Raw genomic sequence first — 20,996 nt, forward strand, 5'->3', positions numbered from 1 at the left:
CCCAGGAAGCTAACCACAGTCTCTCCCCTAGGCCAGAGCTTCACAAGGCCCCAGAGTGCAATCCACGGCCTCCCTGGAGCTGGATGCCCATTTCCCCTGCAAAGAAGTCACACCCTGCCACATAGATGCAATCCCTGGTCTAAGAGTCACAGACAGTCGCTTGCTGGAGCCCGCCCAAGAGCAATGAGCTTTCCAAGTCCTTTCCCTTTCTTGGGGGTCTGGTAGTCACATAAACAGGAAGAGCCTGGCCCTCTCCCTCCCCCTTCCAGGGCTCTGCCTCCCTCCGCTGCTCTGCGGCGGGCACCGGCATGATGCAAGCCCCAGCGCTGGGCTGCTTGGCCCCCTCGGGAGGAGCTGCCGGCTGGCCCCTGACCTCCAGGCTCCGCATTTCCTGTGGCAGTCGAGGAGGGAGACGAGGCCCCTTCTTCCAGACGCTGGGGCTGGGCGTAAAGGGGCCTCTGTGGGCTGGCCTGCGGGGGAAGAAGAAAGGTCACAGCGGTCCTCTGCCTGCAGCGGCCCGAGGTCGGAGGAGGCAAAGATGCCAGCAGCCCCGGTGGAGGTGGGAGCACTGCTGGGATAGAGGCGCCCAGCCTAAATGACAGGGCGAGGGCCACGCTCCCGGCCCAGCCCTGCAGCCAGCTCTCCAAACCCTTCTTTATCTCCTGGCATTTATTTTTAAAAGCTTTGTGGCCTTCTCTCCGAAAACCAAAGGCAGCTGCACCGGGTCTGGGCTGCTGCCCAGGAGGGAGAGCCGGTGCCTGCAGGAGAAGGGTGCAGCTGCAGAGCCCAGTGCTGTTAACCCTCAGCAAGCTGCAGGAATTGGTGCCCATCCTAAAATTAAAAAGCTGGACTGTTGCCTAGGACAGTGTTATCCCTTTCCCCCAGGTCCCTCTAGGGAGGACTAAGCTGAGACAGGCATCCCCCCACCCCTGCACACATCTCCCATGGGTCATGGCAGGGAACAGGACTGAGATCTGCAGCAGGGACCAGGAAGAAGAACAGAGCCTTGCTGAAGGCATTCAGTTTGAGAGGCATATCCCTGTCTCTGGGGTCCCTATCCATGCTCGGGCTCTGTGCAAGCCCTGGCTTGTAAAGGCCCAGGATGCTGGCCAGATGTGATGCCCGCTCTTCACGATCTGGCAAGAGGTGCTGGATGCCCGGGGTGAGCAGGGAGGAGGGATGGCATCCCGGATGGAAACCTCTGATATGCCTCTGCACTGATCTCCACTCTGCCCTGGAATGTGCTGGCCAGCAGCATGTGGGAAAGTGGAGGCAGCAGAGACCTTGGATGTGTCAGCTCCCCGGCTGAGTAAACAAGAGGAGCCCTGGCAAGCATTCAGCCCCAAGTATCCAAGACCTTGAAAAAAGGGGGCTGGAAACGGGAAGGTTCTTCTGTCCTCTTCTTGCTCAACCTTTGCAAAATGTGTCCTAACCTCTCCCCTACCTCAGGTGCTAACGCCAGCTCCTTGTACCCCTAACAAGTCTGGAGAAGAAGTGTGGGGAGAGACTCTCCCTGCCCAGTTTCCAGCACCATGCTGTTAGATCTAACATCCGGGAGAGACGCTGCCTCAAAAGCAGGGTCTGGAGAAGAAAGAGGTAGGATAAAAGGATTTATCACCCCCCACCATGCACACATATCCATGCCCCTTGGCAGTCTCCCAGACAGCAGGGAGCACAGAGCATGGAGAGAGCTTCCACCAGCAGTAGTGGCACTGCCTCGGGGAGCACAGTGACAACCGGGACAAAGGCACAGTACAGCTCCCAGATAAACACCTTCCCAGCCCCACCTGGGGACATTCCCACTGCAGGGTGCAAGTTCCAGCCACACTGCAGGTTTCAGAGGCTCAAGAGAGGCTGACAGCGCATTCCCCAGTGCTGGCTGGAAACGTGTTCCCACCACTCTTCGGGTTGTCAGCATTGCCTCCCTTGTCTCCTCTATAAAGTGCACCCACTGTGAGTCAGCTCCTCATCCCCTCTCTCCACCCAGGCACAGGAACCTGGGGAAGAGGGGTGGGCTGGGGAAGGTCCCTCTGCATCCCACCAGTGGAGCCCATCATCTCCTGGGGGCTGAACTCCTGCAGCAGTGGTGCTAGGAGGTTGTGCCTTCTGGCCACCGTCCCGTGTCCCCTATCGCTCCTCGGCAGGCGCAGACTCCCGGAGAATGAGCCATTGTTCCCCAGCCCTGCAGCCTCTTCCTGTCCCTGTAGGGCTGTGAGACAAACAAAAGCAGAGCCAGACGCCATGGGGAGGAGGCTGGATCTGCTCCCCTCCTCCAGATCCCGCAGCAACCCCACAGGCAGGCAGACGGATGCCCGCCTTGGGGGAATGGGCAGGGACACCCCTATTTTTAGCTGCTTCTGCATCCCCACCCCCTTCCTTCCGTGGGCCAAAAATACATGGGCTGGATGGACAGGCAAAGTCATTAGGATAAAAGGGTTGTCCAGGCCTTGTGTCCAACCACTCCCCTGGCTTTCACCTCTTCCCGTTGACCAGAACGGGTTCCCCAAACATGGTCTCCCTCTCCCAACATGGATGGCCTATCTCTTCATCCCCATTCAATATATCCCCATATCCTCTCTCTGTACATTGTACCCCTCCTCACACCTGCATCTCACTCCTCCTCTGCTCCATGGATGCATCTCCCATTTCTTGATGGTCCCCTCTCCCATGCCGCACCAGCCCCGGGGATCCACTCCCTTCCCTTGGAATTCCCCAGCTCCTCCTTTCCCCAAAACACCTTTCTGCACCTCCTCATGCAATTCATTTCCAAAAGGCTGCTTCCTTCCAAAGGCCCAGAGTTTCCTGCTCCTCACGCCCATCCCCTCCTTTCCCACTGCATCCCTCCTACCCGTACCATCACCCCTTTCTCTCCCCACCCCAACACCCTCCATCCCAGCTCCCTCCAGCCTGCACGGGCTTTAAGCTCCTGTAGATGCGCTCCCACTCCTTGTCCTGCCAAGGGAACATATTTGAGGAGAGGGCAAAGAGACTCCCAGATGCCCCTGCACACAGAGAGCTGCTTCTCCAAGCACCAAATTTATATCTAAGCCCTCCCCCCAGTCCCTCCTGCATTGACTTTTACGAGGTCTATGAACAAGAACTGGAGAATCAAGTGTGGGGTTGTTCTGCGGAGATGTAGTCTACATACATAAATAAATATCTTTATATTTACATCTCCTTTCCTAGCACACGGAATCACTGAAGTGTTTCCAGGCCACAGGCAGCTGTTCCTGGATTACTTCTGGTTTATGCAACATGCTCCCTCCCCATCCCAGCTATGTCCCAAACCCCCCTTCCCTCTCCTCTGTGCCCACGTAAAACTCAGAAGGAGAGCATAGATCAGGATCTGTCCTGGGGTCCGTCCCTCCATCCTCTCACCCACAATACCCCACAATACCCCACAATACCCACAGCAGCCCTACAGCACCCCAAATCCCTGGCCAGCAGATGGGACTAGCATACCAGGAGGAAGCTGGGGAGTGTGGGGGGAGGAAAAAAGATGAAAATATTTGGGATAGGAGATGGGCAGAGGGAGGGAGGCAGCCCGCCAACAAGCCTGGGAACTCATCTGTACCTCCTCCTGGGCTTTGGCAAACCCTGAGGCTTTGAGTTCCCAGCCCTGCTCCCAGGGGAAAAGCACACACTCCCCCCTTTGCAAATCCCACAAGCAGGACGTGGTCACTCCCATTCCTTTGGCTTCCCACTGCTCCAGGGGAGGGGAGCTGGAGGAGTTGGTGGGGGAAGTTAGAAATGGGTGTTTACAGGATCATCCACCCCACTTCTAGCATGAGTGGGTCTAACCCAGTGCTGCTGCCTGCCTGGTGGTGCTCACCACAACCTCCCCGCTCTCCTTCCCCAGGGCAACACAAGGATCCTGGGAACCAGACCACTCTGGTCCCTTTCCCTGCTTATCTCAAAGGCAACAGGCACAGTGTGGGGGACTCAGCACAGGCCCAAAAATGGGTTGAGCCTGGCCGAGCACATGTCTGGGGGTTCAGCCAGAGAGAAATCACCCTGGTGGAGAAACTATAGGGCATAAAGGATCCAGTGCCTACAAAGCCAGAGCTGGCATCTGACCAGGGATGCTCCTGGCAAGACGCTGGGTGCTTACACCTATCCCTTGCCCCAGGGTGTCACCTCCTGCCACCACTCTGGCTTGCTCACCCTAAAACCGGCTTTGCTTTCAGCTCATCCCCAGGGCAGTGAGACATGGACTGGAGGCAGCACCAAGGGCCATGGGCTGGGAGCAGGGAGGAGGGACCTGACAGCACCACGGTGAGGGGGAACTGGATGAGGCCATGCCAGGATGTGTGGTGGGGCAAGGGAGCTATCTGCACCCCCATCCCCATCACAGCAGGGTTCTGTTCCCCACCCCACTGCTGGCAGTAATCCCCATACCCATGTGGTGTGTGCCCTTACGGCCCCGAGGAGAATGGAAACATCTGGAAGTCACCTGCAAACGAGCAGCACTTTCAGTTAATGAGGAAATATGAGCTGGAGACCTTAGGCAGCAACAGGATATCTGCTTCTTGTGCACTGAGCAAGGCAACCCCTTCCCACCGAGCCTCCTGCCTGCCCTGCTTCTCCAGGAAGTTTCCAGCACTGCTGTGCTCTTGGAACTCCATCCCTGGAAATTTCCCAGGGAAGGAGGGCGGGTGGGAAAGCAGCAAGCAGAAATGGCAAGGAATATAAACCCAGGGGTGAGCCCCCTATCCACAGGCTAGGATGCCTTCATCACCTTCCCTTGGCTTCCCCCAGGCACTGGTGAGAGGGAGTAGGGGGGTTTTTCTTTCCTGGGGGGGAGTCCTGTATCAGCCTCCTTCAGGCACTGGGTCTGCGAGCAGAAGGCTCTGCAAAGTGAGATAGGATGAAGGACTGAGCACTAGAAAGTGTGGGGCAGAGACCTCAGCCCCCCCCCCCATCCCTCCATTCCCCTCTCCCTCCCCATCACACTCAGTCACCTGTAAGACCTCAACCCTGTGTTGGAGGGATGAGTGCCGGGAAGATGAGGGGTTGCAATTTGCACAGCCCCGTCTTTGATGTTGTGGTAGTCAAAGCAAATCCTCATCTGGAAAAGCTGCCAAGCCACTTGTCTGCTCCATGATAAGCCCAGTGGCCGGTCTCTCTGTAATGGTGAGACTGGTACTGCTGCCTGGGGCTTAGGGTTACAGCTGGGATGAAAGGTTGGGGTGACTGGAGGTAAATGAGCTGGGCTGGGAGGGGTCCAGGCATAAGCTCCTGCCCAGGGCATCCATGGGTGGTACCGTGACTCTGCAGCACTGTCCAGCCTCCCAACCACCTCTCATTTATCAGCTGAGGTGGATAAATAGGCTGAGAAGCAGGATTGTATGGATTGATTTTCCAGGCTGTTGTATATGAAAGAAGGGGGTCTAACCCAGCAGCCAGAGGCCAGGATGAGTACTGAGACCTGGAGCTGGCACATACCCTGACCCTGGAGGTCTCCAAAGCACTTCAGTGCTAGACCTGGAAGTACCAAAGTCAGAACTTGGCTGGTATGACTGCAAGATCACAGGTTTGGGGAAGGGTGCTGAAGAGAAGGTATTTCCAGATGCTTTCCTGGAAATGAAGCCCATCGTGGCCCAGAGCACAGAGATGCTTGGAGTAGGAGTGAGGAGGAGGAGGAGATAGTGGAGAGCCAGCCGCCCTGCAAGAAGAGGAACGTGGCCCCCATCCCATCTGGAAAAGATTTGTTCTGCATTCCCCAGTGGAGGCGGCTGCCATCGCCCAGGCTCTGCTTCCTGATGCAGCCTCTGCTGCCGGGCATGGGGCTGGGGGTGAGGGGGAGCCCCTCCAGCAGGGTGGGGAGAAATGCCCTGGCAGGCCATGCAGAGGAAGGAGACTCAAAGAAAGGGTCTTTTCCTGCCTCTCCCACCACCCCCACTAGCTTCCGCTGAGCAGGACCTAGGGGAAGGAATGCCTACCATACCTCTGGCAGGCTGGGAGGATGCATGTCACTATTTCTCCTCCTTTCCTTGCTGATGGCAGAGCTCATCCCCCATCAGAGCTAAGCTTCCATCTTCCTCCAAGACACAGACCCACTTAAAGTACCACCAACATGCACAGTCCTTACGATCTTAATTCCTAATGGAGAAAACTTCCACAGAAGGCAGAAACCCCAACCTCCGTTTCGCAGAAGAGAAGCCAGACAACAGTGCCAAACCCTGCTACTACTGCTTAGCAAACCTCTGAGCAATAAGGTGCTCCTGCCCAGGCACCCAGCATGAGCCATGTGAGCTCAGTGAACGGCCAGGCTCCATTTTGACATCTCCTCTGCAGACATCTTGTCATCCCTTCAGCCAAGCCCTACTTAACCCCAACAAGTCTTGTCTCGCCTTCACCAGCAGAGACACCTCCCTTCTCATCAACAGGGCGCTGAAGAGGTGCTTGTGCCTGGCCAAGTGGTCCCCAGCAGAGCCACTGAGCAGAGCCTGAAGGCCATGAGGGTCACCAGTGGCACTGGTGATGCCACACCCACCAGCAGGTTGCCCCTCATCAGCACTGATAGGGTCTTCTACCCTGTGACCACCAAGGGATAACACATGATGCCAGAGGGATGTGGTGTCCCATGTGTGAGCAGAAACTCTTGTTGGTGCCACCAAAGAGCACCTCCTTGCATTTATCCGCTGCCACCCCCTCACCCTGGTCTGACACACTGCCGCTGGTATGACGCTTGTCCTGGTGCCGTAACACTTGTCCTGACCCTGTAACAAACGCCAGCCTGGCCCACATGGCCTCCAGGGAGGCTGTCATCCTGCTAATGCCCAACCCAATGCTACCCACAGCTCCTGGTATGACCACCCACCCCCAGCCCCCCGTCCAGACTGGCAGTGCTACACCACGGCACTGAGAGCTTCCTATCCAGTATGGCATCGGGGACCCTGTGTGATACCCGGGGGGTCACACACACACAGGGTTCAAAGCCAGGCTCCTCTAACCAGGTTAGACAGCAACCTGGCCTTCCCCCTTCCCCCAAACCCATTGAAGCAGGCACCCGGGAGCGGGAGGCAGCCAATGCCGGCAGACGGGAAATGGCACTGGGGAAGCGGGGAGGAGGAGGGGAGCGGCAGAGAAGTTCCTGAAGTTTTCTGTCCTGGATAGTTGGAATAAATCTCATTTTCTCTGGTCTCCTTGCCGAGTCGAGGATTGGCTCAGCAGTGCTGCAGCCCGCCCTCCTCCTTCCCACGTCCCCTCCCCGCCGGCTTCGCTCCCTCTCTCCCGTGGCATCAGGGCGTCAGCCTGGGAGAGCCAGCTTTGGGGGGACAGCCGTGGGAAAAGGAGGGGGGCATGCCTGCCCCTTCTCCCCCACTCCATTCCGGAACATAGCACCAGTAACCCTTGGAGCAAGCTACAGGGGCCTGCGGAGAGTGTCTCGCAACTTTTCGTCTGGAGGACGGGGAAAAAATAATAACCCTGGTTCGAAAGAGGTAAATCCTGAAAGTTTTGATTCATGGGTTTGTAGAGCTGGGGACGGGGGGGTGTTGGGACCAGCAGGAAAAGGGTGGAGAGGGTGTTTGGAGAGGGGAGAAGCGGGAGGGGTGGCAAGGCGATAGAGACGGGAAGGATGGTAAAAAAGAAAGGGAGCAGAAAGCAGGAATGCAACAGGAAACTGGGAGTGAGGAGAGGGGACACAGGACAGGGGGGAGAGGCAGGAAGGAAAGGGAGTGAGAAGAGGGTCCCGCGGATGGGGGAAGGCAGCGGGACGCGTGTCTCCCAAACCCTGCCTCTGGCTACCCCTCAAAGCCCCACAGGCTCTTGGCACCTCGATTTTGAGGGTGTGGAGGAAGAAAGGGAGCACTTTTTCGTAAGTGGGCAGGGAAGGGATGGCTGGAAACTGCCCACCTCCATAGCTCCGGCCTCCCTCTACATCCCAGCGTGTCTGCTTGGAAAAATACCCTTGTTCTACAGAGATATCACTATGTATATATATAGCGGCCAGCAGCACAGGAGTCAGATTTAGGCGTCTGCCTACTGCCCGGCACTGCTCCAGGAAAGCTGAAAGAGGCCCAACCCAGCCAGCCAAGCCCCTTTCCCCTTCCCCCCAAAAGCCTGTCCCTGCTGGCTTTCCTCATCCCAAAGCAGTCACCCAATAGGGGAACTTTTGCCTCCTTTCCTTCGGGGAAAGGGAGGTTTTTCATCACTCAGGAAGGCTGGGAAAGCCTTCCTGGCCACCCACAGCCATTTCCACCCGCTCTTCCTGCTGTTGAGACCACCCCAAATTTCTCACCCTCTTTTGGAGTATGTCCCCTTTGGGGGAGGGAAGAGGCTGCTTTCAGCAGCTCTATCCAACTAGACATCTGGATTATTTTCCCCCCCTTTCTGGTTTCCGCTCTTCCCAGCAAGCAGAACAGCTCTGGCCGTTCCCAGCTAGTGGAAAACCAGTGGTAACCAGCTGAACTCGGGGGGGATATGGGGGAAGCCAGGCTGGGAAGAGGAGGAGGAGGAGGAGGTGCTGGCGGTGGGTCTTTGAAGGCAGGGGGCTTCCCAGAGGAGGCATGGAGGGAACCAGAGAGAGTATGCCAGGGAAGGGGAGGTTGTGATGGGCTGTGGGCTTGCTGTGCCAGGAATTGGCAAACACGGAGGGCTGCCAGAGAGAAGTGGTGGCACCCGGACAGAGAGATGGCCAGGCAGAGGGGTCTCTTTGCCCAGTGGAGGAAAGGACAGCACAAAGGTCACCCTTTGCCCGCAGAATCATGAGTTTCCCTGGCATGGAGGAATCTGGTTGGGTGAAGGGGAGGGCTCCAAGGGGCAGGGAGTCACACCAGGGTCAGAAGGAAAGAAGAGAAAGGGGGAGATTGGAAGGAGGAAAAGCTCAACAGGCCTGCCAGAAACCTGCCATCCAGGTAGGGTTGGGCACCAGCTGCTTCATTCCCTCCCTCCCTCCCTCTCTCCCTCCCTCCTCTCCCAGTACCTGCTGCCTGCCAGCAGGCAAGGAGAGCCAGGGGCCAGGAGGTGCTGGCTTGCTTCCCTGTGGTGACCAAGAGACAAGGAAGGGCAAACACTTTCCTCCACCCCACTCCCTCACTCAATAGTTCTCCAGATAGGGAACAAGGGGATGCTCTCCTCCCATATCCCCCCTTTTCCTTGCCTCCTCACCCCACCCCAAGGTGTGATGTCCCCCATAGGGGTCTTCAGGGCAGCTGTGTTGTGCAGGGGACCTGGGGTGGGGTAGGAGGGTCCACTCCTGAGAGTAGCGCTGCCTGGTGCAGCACATGCTAAAGGGCACAATCCCAGAGCCTCACTTTGGGTTTCTCAGGGGCTCCAATGTGCAGAGGAAAGGGAAAACTTGAGGGCTGTAGCTCACCTAGTCCCCTCTCCCAGGTCACATGCTTTCCTGGGACATCCCAGGGACAGCTCAAAAATATGGTTGCATCTCTCCCCCTGTAGTCCAAGACCCCAGCTGTGCTGCAGGGACCACCCTAGCAGCTTCCTTTGCTCTCCAGGAGAGCCCTGACCCAATGGCTATGTGTGGGCTTCTGCCAGGGAAAGGAAATAGCCCCCCAGTTTTCCCCTCACCCCGAATCTGCCACATGCCTGGTTTGTCCTGGCTGTGAGGCAGCACTGCCTGGCCTCTGTGGACAGGAGGAAGACATGAGCTGCATGAGCTGGGGAGCTGGGGGCCAGCAGGAACCCAACCTGCCACCATCCTGTCCCTGCTGCCACCCCAGGAGGCCACTGCCACCCCGGGGAGGCAGCCAGTGGTGCTGGGCACTGCTGGGGGAGGTTTGTTTTCCCTTCCCCAGTCATTAACCCCTGGGAGATAAGAGGGGCCCCGGGTGAGCAAACAAGGCCAGGGCAAAGCAAAAACACATCTAGCCGGCCAGGAAAGCAATTTCGTGTCCAGGACTCCCCTTCGTCAGAGCCTTTGCCCTCCTGGCACTGCCTGGCTGCTCCAAGGTGATGCATGGACAAGCAGGAGAGAGAGGCAGGGAACGTGGCAGGGGGAGCCATGCAGCAGTGGGGGTCCCAGCACACGGAGATTGAGAGAGGTGAGGCTCCTGCATCCCCTCTTGGCATGCTGTCCTCCACAGCCAGCCCTGCTGGAGGGACCCAGCTCCGTCCTGACCCCCCAGCCACAGAACTATCCAGCCAGAACTGGACAGGGAGGGCTACCCAGGCCACTGACACTCTGAGATGCCCCACATCTGAGTCCTCTCCTTTCCCCAACTCACCCTCTCCTGCTTGCTACGCACACCAGCGGGGGATCTGCTGATCTGAGACTCCTCCCCACTGACAAGGGAGGTCATCGCCCTTCCATAGCGCACCCAGCTGCTGCTTCCTGCTGAGCCTCTGGGACCCACCTGAGTGCAGGGACCCACCCCACCTTCTCCTCCAACCTCAGGCAATCACCTCCCTTGCTGTGCCTCAGTTTCCCCTGTCTGCAAAGCAGGTGTCCTCCCCATGCTGCTGACTCCCTGCTTCTCCGGCATGTCTGCCCAGCACCCGGGGATCCAGCCAGCGAAGGACAAACAAAGCAATATACAAATATTGCATTTTTGCTTCCCACCACTCCTCCCCGAGAAGCACATGGGCCTCAGGCCTCACCCTCTCCTCAAGGGTTCATCTGAATAGCAAAAAGGAGGGAGAGGTTTCTCGCCCCAGGAGCTGGGGCAGCCAGGCAGGGCATTGCTCTGGGAGGAGGTTCTGCCTCGGAGGGAAATCCTCAGCCTGTGTTGTGGCATGGGACTGGCAAAGTTGCTTTGCAGATGGGAAACTGAGGCATAGTGAGTTAGATCAGCAAGGTGAGGGAGAGCACATGTTTTTGGAGGAAAGCCTTTTTCTTCCTCCCCAGGAGAAGGGCCAGGTGAGGGGGCAGCCAGTAGCAACCTCCCCAGTGCCTTGTGCACTGCCTTTATCCTCCCCAGGCAGTTCCGTAGATACAGCCAATGGGGTTGGGAAAATCCTGTCCAAGGGCTTCACTGCTCCTCTTGCCTTGTTTAGGTGGCCAGCAAGGGGATCAATGCTTTTGCCCGGCCATTCCACCCGAAGCTCTCGTCGTTGCCTGCTGCCCCATCCGTGACTGGTTCCCACTCACCCAGCGGCAGCAGAAGACAGTGGATTAACCTCTAAGTCCACGACCAGACACAGCTTCCAGTGACCTCTGCAGAACGGGGGGGTGACCCAGACTCCCCCTGGGGACATCTCCGTGCCACCGCTGTCCTCACCACTGAGGATGTACCCTCTGAGGGTGATTTCATGAGCGTGACGTAGCGCAGGGAAGCGGGAAACCTGCCGAACGCCAAAGTGACACGAACTGTTACCCCGAGAGCATGGGAGCAGAAGCAGTGGGGAGGCTGGGGATGTGACAGACCACCCCAGTGCTGGAAGCCTGCTGAGGGCTGATTTTGGCGCTTTTTCAAAGGCAGGCTGAAGGGTGCAACATGAGCCTGGGGAAGCTGCCGGTGCTCAGCTGGGTGTCAGGCTCCCATGGCAAGCGGCGGCTGAAGTCGGAGCTGACGCCGGACATGATCAGCCCGCCGCTGGGCGATTTCCGGCACACCATGCATGTGGGGCGCGGCGGGGACGTCTTTGGGGACACCTCTTTCCTTAGCAACCACGGCGGGGCTGACACGGCCAAACCCAACAACTTCTTTGCCCGGACGCTGCGGCACGTCCGCCGGACACCGCTGAAGAGACGGGGCAGTGGGGGCCAGGCGGGGGCCTCCCCCGCGCCCCCAGCCATCTCGCCCATCATCAAGAACGCCGTCTCACTGCCGCAGCTCAACGAGGGGATGTATGATGGTGCCAGCAGTGGCCGGGGCTTGACCAGCAAGTTCTCCTTCAAAAGTGCCTCCAACAGCTTCTCCAAAACACACCAGGCCTACGGTGAGTGAAGCGCGGGGCAGAGGCTGGTGCCCAGGTACTGAGCATCCTCTGAAGCCCTTCTCCATTGCTCCAGGCCTCAGTTTCCTCCTCAGTGAGGGACTTTAAGTTCTCAGGAGAGATGGGATATTTAAGACTGCCCAGTCTTGACGATCCCTGCGAGCAGATAATTCTAACCTTGCTCTGAACCATGGTCCTTGCTCCTGCCCCTGGAACGTCTCAAAGCTGGGCAGGGATGGTTTCTCCATTTCTCCCCCTCTCCCGTAGCCCCACATAGCTGGCAGCCTGTGTGGAGTAGTTGTAAGGGAGTGCTCCCCATCTACCCCCAGCCCTACACTTTTCCCTTGAGCAGCCTCCCTGAGGAGGCCAAGAAGGTGCAGGGACAGTGGAGCAATTCCCTCTCCAAGGTTATGAGGTCAAGAGGACCCACAGCACAACCTTCTCCACCTCCACACAGATATTCCAACCCTGCCCTTAGCTGTGCCAACCTCTACATCTCCATGTGCTGCTCCTTAGGGGTTGCATCCACCCTTCTCCATCATGTCCACATCCCTCCCTGCCAGCCAGGGTGCCCTTTGGGGAAGGGTTGTGGGAAGGACAGGACATCTGTGTGGCTCCTCTCCAGCCTCACAGCACTGGGCTGTGGCTCAGCTTTTCCCCAGGGAGGGAGGTCTGGAGCAGGTCTCAGGGTGGGGGTTGGATCTGGGGGGCCTGCAGCAGCCGGGGGAGGTGGCCGGGCTCAGAGGGAAAGGCAGGCTGAGGCAATGCTGCCATCTCCTGGTCTCACCTGCCTGGCTCAGCCCTCACTGCCATCTTACCAAGCCCAGAGCTCACCTGGCTGTAATTTTAGGCTTTGGAGATGTCCACAGAGACACGGACCTGTCCTTTAAAGGCCAGTGCCACTGACAGGAGCATGACCTGAGCCACTTTGGCAGCCGTGTCCCTTACCCCCTGCAGAAGTAAGTCAGGCTTCCTCCCTTGCCTCACCAGCCATACCTTCTGCCTCACAGGGCTGGAGTCTGGATTTTGTACCATTCCTCGTGTCCCTCGCTTGGAAAAGGCCCAAGAGAGCACCTTTGCCGGGGAAGATGAGCTGGATCGCTCCGACTCCCTGCTGTCCTTCCGCCTAGACCTGGGGCCCTCCCTGATGAGCGAGCTCCTCCAGGTGATGAGCTTCTCTGAAACCAATGGGAATGAGGTGGGGGAGGATGGCCCACACCTCCTGTGTGATGAGGGGACAAAGGACAGAGTCCCTCCAGCAGTGGGTGCATCCCACGAAGAAGACAAGGCAGCATCCAGCTTCTGGGACCACTCCAGGCAGAGCAACCTGTCGGGGGCCAGCTCACTGCCGGGTCTGTCGGTCCATGCCAACGGAGAGGCACATGCCATTGAAGGCGCTGCAGCGAACTCTCTCTGGGCTTCGGGGCCAGGGGCAGCACCCAGAGGGTCCCCGTGGCAGGGGCGCTGGAACGACTGCACCATTGAGGCTGGAGAATTTGACCGAGCAACGCAGGTCCTGGCCCGCCACTATGGTGGGACCAGCACCCCACGGAGCTCGGAGAAGGGTGAGGGTCCCCGGCAGGCCCGGACACAGATCCTGTGGGAGAGCCCCAGCAGCAGCTTGTGGGGGTCACAAGTGACAAGGGAGAGCCGGTCACCCGAGGCCAGCTGGAACCAAGGAGAGGAGGAGGAGACCAAGCTCTCCAGCCTGCAGGAAAGCCACAGTGGTGCCCGAGGGGGCCGCAGCAATTCCTTCGAGTATGCTGATGACGAGGAGGAAGAGGACGATGAAGTCAAGGTGTGAACGGCCATGCCTCCCATCACAGGCCCCACCACAGACACTGGTGCCGGGGTCTTTGCCCTCCTCCCTGTGCCCCACCCACTGGTGCCAGTGTCATCAGCAGATCCAGTGGGTGACCTCCTCGCCAGGTGAGGGCACTGGGCAGGCTGGGGAGGGCAGGAGGAGAGCCCATCTCCTGGGGGGCTCCCTGGGGCTGGGCCAGGCTGCTGCAGAGGGCCAGTGAGCACCACAGAGCCAGGCATAGCAGCCCTCTCCAGCCTCACGGCCATTAGACATAAAGGAACATTCCCGTGTGCCAAAGGAACCCCAAATCCTTCCTACCCCGTCCCATTCTCCCCAGCAACCTCTCTCTCAACCCTCAGCTTGGCTCCACCAGCATGTCTGGGGATGTACTCCATCCTTCCAGTGACGTCCCCAACCATCCTCTGCAATGGCACTGTGACTTTCCAGAGATATTTCCACCAACAGCTCTGGCACCTAGGGGATGGGGTCTCCCCAGCTCCAGCTGGTGGAAGACCCTTCAGTATAGCACATCTATCAACAGGGGGAGGTCAGCTGGGGTCCTAAGGGGCAGGCAAACCCCACAGAGCTGAGCTTTCTCTTTTTCCCTGCCCCACCAAAAGCTGTGTGCTTGGTATTCAGGTGAAAGCATGCACAGAGATAATCAGGAACCTTTCCACTTGCCTCCTGCTGCTGGGCATCACTTAGGACAGCTTCTTTCCTGACCCGGACTCTTCTCAGCAATTGAGGGGAGAGAAACTTCTTGGCTGACTGGTGGCAAAGGCAGGTTGTCAGGTCACCAAATTCTGCAGTTCAGGCCCTAAAAATCCCTTCTTTTCCCCCTGCCTCAGAACAAGGAGACTCCTCTGCAGCCCCTTGGTTTGTGCCACCATCCTTGTGGTGGTGGCACAGTTTGTGTCTCCATCCTTGCCCCCCTCCCTGTTCCCCACACACATCCCTCTTTCCAGCGCACCCCTTCCCAAGGGTAACGTGGACCATGGCTAACGTCCCTCGCCGAGTGGCCCTGGGTGACACAGCCGCCCTGGAATGAGCTGCCCCCCACGCTGCCCCGCGTGCAAACTGGCCCTCATAGAAGCGCCTTTGTGCCATGGTGTGGAGCCGGCGTGCTCGGGGGCTGAGGTCACCGGAGGGACCCTCACAGGACCCCCCTTGTTCTCTGGAACAGGAGGGGGTGTGCAGCGGGGGGAGATGCTGGGCCATGGCTGCAAGGCTCTGCTCCCACGCAGCTCACCCACCACCCGGCTGCTTTTGCCAAGAAGCCCTTCAGAGCAGGATAAAGAGCTCCGGGGTGTGCATGTACTGCACATGGAAGTGCCACTTGCAGCCAGGCCACCAAGGTTAAGGGCGAGCCCATGTTCCCCAGCCTCCCCAAGAGGCTGCTTCATGCCAGCCACCAGCAGCAAGCCAGGGCAGGCACCAGCTTCAAAAAGTCCCCAGGTCTCGCCACTGGCACCCAGCAGGATCAGCCTTATCCTCCCTCGCACCTTCCAGAGTGAGGACCTGGGCTCTCAGGACGAGCTCCCCTCTGCCCTCTGCTTCCCAGACCATAACACAAGACCAAAGACCCATATCTGTGGAATTATCCTTTCTGCCTCCCTTCTGTACCCCATGCACTTATTATTGTCCTTATTAAAACAGTTTTGATACTAACTTCTCTGGTGCATCCCCTTGGCTGCTGTGACCTTATTGTCTTCCTTGCTATGTCTGCTGGAGCCCCAGCTGCCAGTCTCTCCATCCTGGGCAGCGAGGAAGTGGAGAGGGAGGGCAAGGACACCGCCACCTTGCCTTGGACCAGGCTCTCTGTAAGATGCTCTTCTACTCTGCTCTCCTCCCACCCAGCCTGAAGTGTCCCAATGTTTCCTGTCACATATCAGTCTCACTTCAGGCTGGCGAGATACTTCTCAATTAGAGCAGCAGCATGTAATAATCAGGACCATTTGCCTGTAGTCCTGTGCAAGGAGGTACTGAGCCACATAACTCAGCCCAAATCCCACTGCCTCCCCTGCCTCATTTTTGCTGAGTAGGATCCTCTGCTGTGGAAATGTCAGAGTAATGGCTAACCTGACTGGAATGTGCCAGCAGATAAGTGAGGTGAGGTAAAAGGGAAAGTTGGAGACAATCCCTTATCTGTGGCAGGAATGCTGGCTGGGGACCCACCTGTGCTATCATCCCCATGCTACCTTTTAATTATGCACTTTCGTAGCACCAAGTGCCACATCAAATGCCACTTCATTCACATTTATGCCTTCCGTCCCGTTTCTCCATCCCTCCTTCCCAAAAGCTTGGGTGCGGGAAGAAATAGAGCATTGTGAAAAGATTACACAACCAATCAGTCATAGTGTCCTCACCCTGAACCCCACCCACAGCCTGCTTTGGCCTACCTACTATCCCTTCAACCCCACGGCCTGTTTTGACTTGGAAAGTATGTGGCATTATCCAACAATGGCTTCTTTCCTATTGGTGGGAGAACCTTGGGCTTTGTCAGTGCCTTGCACAGAGCCACAGAGTTGTTGCAGAAGACAAAACAGCTGGAACAAGCAGTCTTCCACTGGCTAGGGTTTTTATTGGATCTAGGAAGTGGTGCCCATCAGCTCAGCTTGAAGGAGATCATCTTGAAGCCTCCCATGATGCTCATGAAGGTGATTTTGCGGTAGCCGTGCCGGTTGGGGAAGTGCACTTCATGGCCATCCGGCAGTTTCACACGGAATTTGTCTGACAGCATTTCAATTAAGAACTGGGTGAAAAAAGAGGAAGAATGGCAGGAATTGGGGGAAAGGAGGGTATTCAGAGGTCAGCATCGAGGCAAAAGGCCTGACTGTTACATGCAAGGGTCAGACATGTCCACTACAACCTTAAGCAAGGTGCTGGGGTTTGAGGTGAGGGTGATTCGGAAAATGACCAGTTGATGTCAAGGGTCTAAGGAGGAATACAGACTGTGATTGGGGACAGTATCTCTCCTGAGGCTGTTTCAGCTACTCTGATTGTAAACTCAAGCAGCTAAATCCAAGTATGTCTTTACATGTCTTTATACAGCATATGGAATGTGTACACCACCGTTCTGCTCTGAACAGGGCAGAATAAACCTGACCCCCAATGCCCTCAGCAGCTCACCAGGACTCAGAAAAAGGAGCTTTGCTGATAAACATGCACAAGCAGACGACAAGAATGAAGAATGCATCACTGGTCATTGCAAACTAAAGGCAATGTTCCCCAGAGCCATCACCTCACCACCCCTTCCCCAAGAGCCAGTTCTGTCTGAGGAAACAAGCTTCCTCTCCACAGCTATAGGAACTGGACTACTCCTAAATGCAGCCCTGTTAATGATTTGGGACATCAGATGGGGTGGGGCAGCAACGAGAACAGCAGCCCTAGCAGGAAGAGAGAAAGGACAGATTGGCAGCATGGATCCAGGAGTAATGAGGACAGAAGAGTTGGGGAGAGGCTTTTGGACATTGCTCCAAACTCTGGGTTGCCTTAAAGCCTGTGTTTACATAGGAGGGAGGGAGAGAAATAAGGTAGATAGCAGCAAGATCCTGCTTCTTGGAGACTCCCTTTACTTTCATATAAGCCCCAGGTACACTCACCTGCTGGGCAGGTAGAGGGGGCCAGGAAGCACTTACAAAGCATGAGACAGACAGGACTCACATAAAATTCCCAGAAACAGCATTGTGGTTTTGAAGAAGGAGTGAAAATGGCAATCGGGACCAAAAACCCAGAGCATGAGGGGCCATTGTGAGGGAGCAGGAGGTATTGGGTGGGACTGGGAAAACTGTGGTATGGGAATCTGCTAACCAGGGGCTTCCCCTCACCACACATTCCCCACATACCCCATGCCCCTACACACACCACACATACCCCAGGCTGGCACAGACCCCTCACCTTGACAGTGCAGCCCCTGAAGAAAGGGAGGTGGCTGTCACGATGCTCTGTCTGCCAGGCATTAGAGCACTTGGAGTTACAGACGATGACAGACTCATTGAAGCGGGGATTGAAGTGAAATGCCAGATCTCTTGAGCTGCAGCCAAGATTGATGCTGAAGCTGTAAATGAGCATGAGGAAAGTCATATGCATGGACAGGAGAGGGTCTTGGAAGGTTTGAGATCCGGCACACATCTCTGCGCCTAATTCCTTCATCAGTGTTGCAGGTGACATAACAATGTGCTATTTTGTATCTGGCAACCTTGGAAAACCACCTCCCTCTACAGCCCACCTTCAACCCTGGCAAGCCAACGTGGTTTCTTTGTACTTACCCAACAGTATCAGGAGATATTTTGCCCTTCACCTTCAGGGTGTTCCCAGGCTTCATATCCAGGTTTAAGATTTCCATATTTCCCTAAGGCAGAGAAAAATAATCTGTGGGGCTCCTTCAGCCATTCCTCCTGCCTTGCCACCGCAAGTGAGAGGGTGCTGCTTGGAGGCATCCCACCCAGGAGAACATCTATTGCTCTCAGATGGTGCTCCTCTCATGACCAAAACCCTCCATGCTGCAGGTCTTGCACAAACTTCTCATTCAGGGAGAGAAGAGTGGGCTGAGTGAAGCCCACAAGAGAGAAGAGACATCAGAGAAAGAAGAAGTGAAAACAGGCTCTTCCTCAGCAGAAGGAAAAGAGCAGAGATACAAAGAGGGTTAAAGCAGAGGGGCACTGCCCAGGGTTTGGTGGAAAGCTGATGCTGCCCAAGAAATGAAAGTGGTGAGAGTAGCTATGACTTGCTGGTCTCTTACTCAGCCTCGCTGAGCTGAGGACCCTGGGTGACAAAGGACAGGAGCAGCAGCCCTTACAGGTATCTTCCTCAGAGGGCAGAGCAACCAGGCAGGGAGACACCAGCAGTTTAGCTCAGAAACGCTTTGCATATAGGACTGTAGAGCCCTAAACTTCCCTGTGGCTTACACATTAACATGACCCCTGCCTCTGCAAAGCTCCAACAGCTGCTATTAAGCCAGAAGGCTTTGATCCAAGAAAAAAGCTTCCATATGTACACTTCTCACTAGGGATTCCAGGAAGTATCAGCAAGTCCCAGCCTCCTCGGTGGGCTCCCAGTAGAAGGACTATCACACACAGCCCTTAGGGGTGCTACTTTAGACAAGACATAGGACAAATATCTTCCCAGCTGACCAAGGAGGTGTGACCACCACTTTCACTTCTTTCCTGTGTGTAACAGCTCAGCCAAAAGAACATTCCAGCTCCTTCCTTTTCTGGCAAGAGGCAGCTCCAAAATCCACACCAGCACACCAAAATGGTCTCCACCATCCTTCACCACAGTGCTCCAAGGAAGGGCTCAAAGGGGCTTGGAGGAGAGGACAACCAACACATCCCCTCTAGATGGCATGAGCTATGAAGTGTCCTTTGCAGGAGTGACATAGTGACATCCAAGCTCCTTCCCTTCTTGTGGCTCTAGGTTCAGCCCCAGCTGTGTGGATTGCAATACCACTATGTGGGAGCTCTCTGCAACCTCCCATCCAAGCCCCATCTAGACCCAAGCCTTTTAGCTTGAGGAGCCACACACATCAGTTCAATAGTCCCATCCACCCTAACCTTTAGGGAATGGGAACATGAGACATGGGAATGTTGTCCTCACAGGGGAGTATCACCCTTGCTGTCTTCTTCCCAGGCAAGAGCTACAAGTAAGTCAGTAGACAGTGTCCCTGATCTGTAAGACTCCAAAAGTGGAAAAGGGAGAAGGAGGAGGAGGTCAAGGCTATCATCATTGTACCAAATGTCCCCATCCCATGTTTCAGGATCCTCACAATATACCACCCTATAGATGTGCTGGACTGAATTAGAGGATGATTCATGTGTGATTTTATCAAGTAATTTACTTAGATTTTTCTGCATCTGTTTTTCTCATCTTTCAGCTGCAGACAGTAGTTTTTGTAATTGTTCGTTTTTATTTAAAATAATATCTACTAGTTTTTACAATTTCTCCTGTCTCTCTTTCTCAAAAGACAATGCTGTTCTAAGAACCACATTTTCTGACTTCAAAGTCATAAATTCTACATCTGCAACACTTTCAGGTGGCAGGAAGCTTTTGACTTCCCTTTGCAAGCAAGATACACAAGCTCCAAAAACTGCACAAATAACTTACTTTCTTACCTTTAATGGGCAACTTACCTTTTCCTCATCCCATTTTTCGTTTGGCCTGCAAACTACTAATGTGGTCAGCTATTGCCTGTAAATTATCACAATTAATTTGTGCCCATTCCAAACCCTGGAGGAGAGAGGCGACTACCAAACTTCTCCAGGAGAGAGGAAAACTTTAGCCTTGCACTGGTCACCCTTGGTAACCGTTTTTCCTTCGGTCTCCCTCAGAGGGAGACAACCTGGTCACACCAGGCAGGAGAAAGCAGTCACCCACAGAGGGACAGTAAAAGTTACAGTAAAAGTTTGGTCAATCTCCCTTAGAGGGTCAATCTCCCACCAGGAGGGAAGAACAGTAAAAGTTTGGAACCATTAAACAGCACTTTGGGTCAGAGAATGGTGATGCCAATTAAAATGTTGGGATTCGCTGTTGAAGTCCTCTGCCCAAATTAAGGTGCAAAGGAGACTAAATGCCAGTTCAACAATGCTGGCTTTATTTTACAAAATTAATCTTCTATGGAAAAGAGGGAGCGAGAAAGAGAGAGGGGGAGAAGAAGAGAGATAGGGCAAGTAAAAGGGAGTCACCTCCATGGTTCCAGCAGCGTCCTCTTGGTCCTTCTGTGCCTTGGGCTTCTTGACGGTAGCGTCTTACCCAGTTTCACTTTTTGCCTGAGTAATTGTTATGCAGTCTGTTATGTGGGTAAAAAGCAGAGGTAGAAGTGACTTTCAATTCCTCATTAGCACATGAGGCATGAGTAGATGTGGTTCCACCATTGCACATACTCACATCTTAATTTGATGGTCACCGGAGGTCTCTTCTGAGGGTTGTGTGAGACAAGTTCCTCAAAAACCAAGTGTCCTATTTGTAACCCCATTTCCTGCACTTGCACAGTAGTTTACTTCTTATCTAACACATTGCCGTTGAATTTTTATCTGAACTGCAAAGCCAAAACTGAAACCTCGCTTTCTTCATGGTTTGTGCATAGGCACACAAGTTCACCACCAAGCCCTTGCTTAAGACATATGCTGCAAATTACTAACCCTTTCCTTAGAGCTGCCTGGGAGGGAGAGCAGCATGTCTCTTACTGTGACCAGTTCTGGACTCCTCAGCAGTACAAGGGAGATGTGGAGCTCCTGGAGCAGGTCCAGCAGAGGGCTACAGAGATGATGAAGGGACTGGAGAATCTCTGTCATGAGGAAGGGCTGAGGGAGCTGGGCCTTGAAAAGACACGACTGAGAGGGGACCTCACCAATGT

General features: G+C 55.5%; 2 protein-coding genes across 5 annotated transcripts; one reads left to right on the plus strand and one right to left on the minus strand.

The window, feature by feature from the left end:
- Positions 1-7,135: 7,135 nt before the first annotated feature.
- Positions 7,136-15,313, plus strand: CDC42EP1 (CDC42 effector protein 1). 2 transcript variants are annotated; one of them, XM_042050561.1, is made up of 3 exons: positions 7,136-7,445; positions 10,960-11,844; positions 12,852-15,313. In XM_042050561.1, exons 2-3 carry the CDS (start codon positions 11,400-11,402, stop codon positions 13,643-13,645), a joined length of 1,239 nt encoding a protein of 412 aa, XP_041906495.1. In that variant the 5' UTR covers positions 7,136-7,445; positions 10,960-11,399; the 3' UTR covers positions 13,646-15,313. The 2 variants fall into 2 exon arrangements, with proteins under 2 accessions (XP_041906495.1, XP_041906496.1); XM_042050562.1 differs by lacking the exon at positions 7,136-7,445 and adding an exon at positions 9,873-10,007.
- Positions 15,314-16,206: 893 nt separating this feature from the next.
- Positions 16,207-20,631, minus strand: LGALS2 (galectin 2). 3 transcript variants are annotated; one of them, XM_042050565.1, is made up of 5 exons: positions 20,528-20,631; positions 20,326-20,429; positions 17,914-17,996; positions 17,543-17,702; positions 16,207-16,397 (listed from the first exon to the last, which is right to left on the minus strand). In XM_042050565.1, the coding sequence occupies exons 2-5, from the start codon at positions 20,329-20,331 to the stop codon at positions 16,251-16,253; spliced, it is 396 nt and encodes a 131-aa protein (XP_041906499.1). In that variant the 5' UTR covers positions 20,332-20,429; positions 20,528-20,631; the 3' UTR covers positions 16,207-16,250. The 3 variants fall into 3 exon arrangements, with proteins under 3 accessions (XP_041906499.1, XP_041906498.1, XP_041906500.1); XM_042050564.1 differs by lacking the exons at positions 20,326-20,429; positions 20,528-20,631 and adding an exon at positions 18,444-18,546; XM_042050566.1 differs by lacking the exons at positions 20,326-20,429; positions 20,528-20,631 and adding an exon at positions 18,387-18,476.
- Positions 20,632-20,996: the final 365 nt, after the last annotated feature.

The sequence above is a fragment of the Corvus kubaryi genome, unplaced genomic scaffold (assembly GCF_017639235.1).
Source record: "Corvus kubaryi isolate FWS band 111438036 unplaced genomic scaffold, C.kubaryi_AGA036_p1.0 74, whole genome shotgun sequence".
Classification (NCBI taxonomy): domain Eukaryota; kingdom Metazoa; phylum Chordata; class Aves; order Passeriformes; family Corvidae; genus Corvus; species Corvus kubaryi.

Coding starts and splice junctions, on each gene's coding strand:
- CDC42EP1 (XM_042050561.1), top strand. CDS start 11,400: ATGAGCCTGGGGAAGCTGCCGGTGCTCAGCTGGGTGTCAGGCTCCCAT. Junction 11,845..12,851: donor CAAAACACACCAGGCCTACG/GTGAGTGAAGCG, acceptor TCTGCCTCACAG/GGCTGGAGTCTGGATTTTGT.
- LGALS2 (XM_042050564.1), bottom strand. CDS start 18,515: ATGCAAAGCGTTTCTGAGCTAAACTGCTGGTGTCTCCCTGCCTGGTTG. Junction 17,997..18,443: donor GCCCTCTGAGGAAGATACCT/GTAAGGGCTGCT, acceptor TCTCTGCCTTAG/GGAAATATGGAAATCTTAAA. Junction 16,398..17,542: donor TCAGGGGCTGCACTGTCAAG/GTGAGGGGTCTG, acceptor TTTTTCACCCAG/TTCTTAATTGAAATGCTGTC.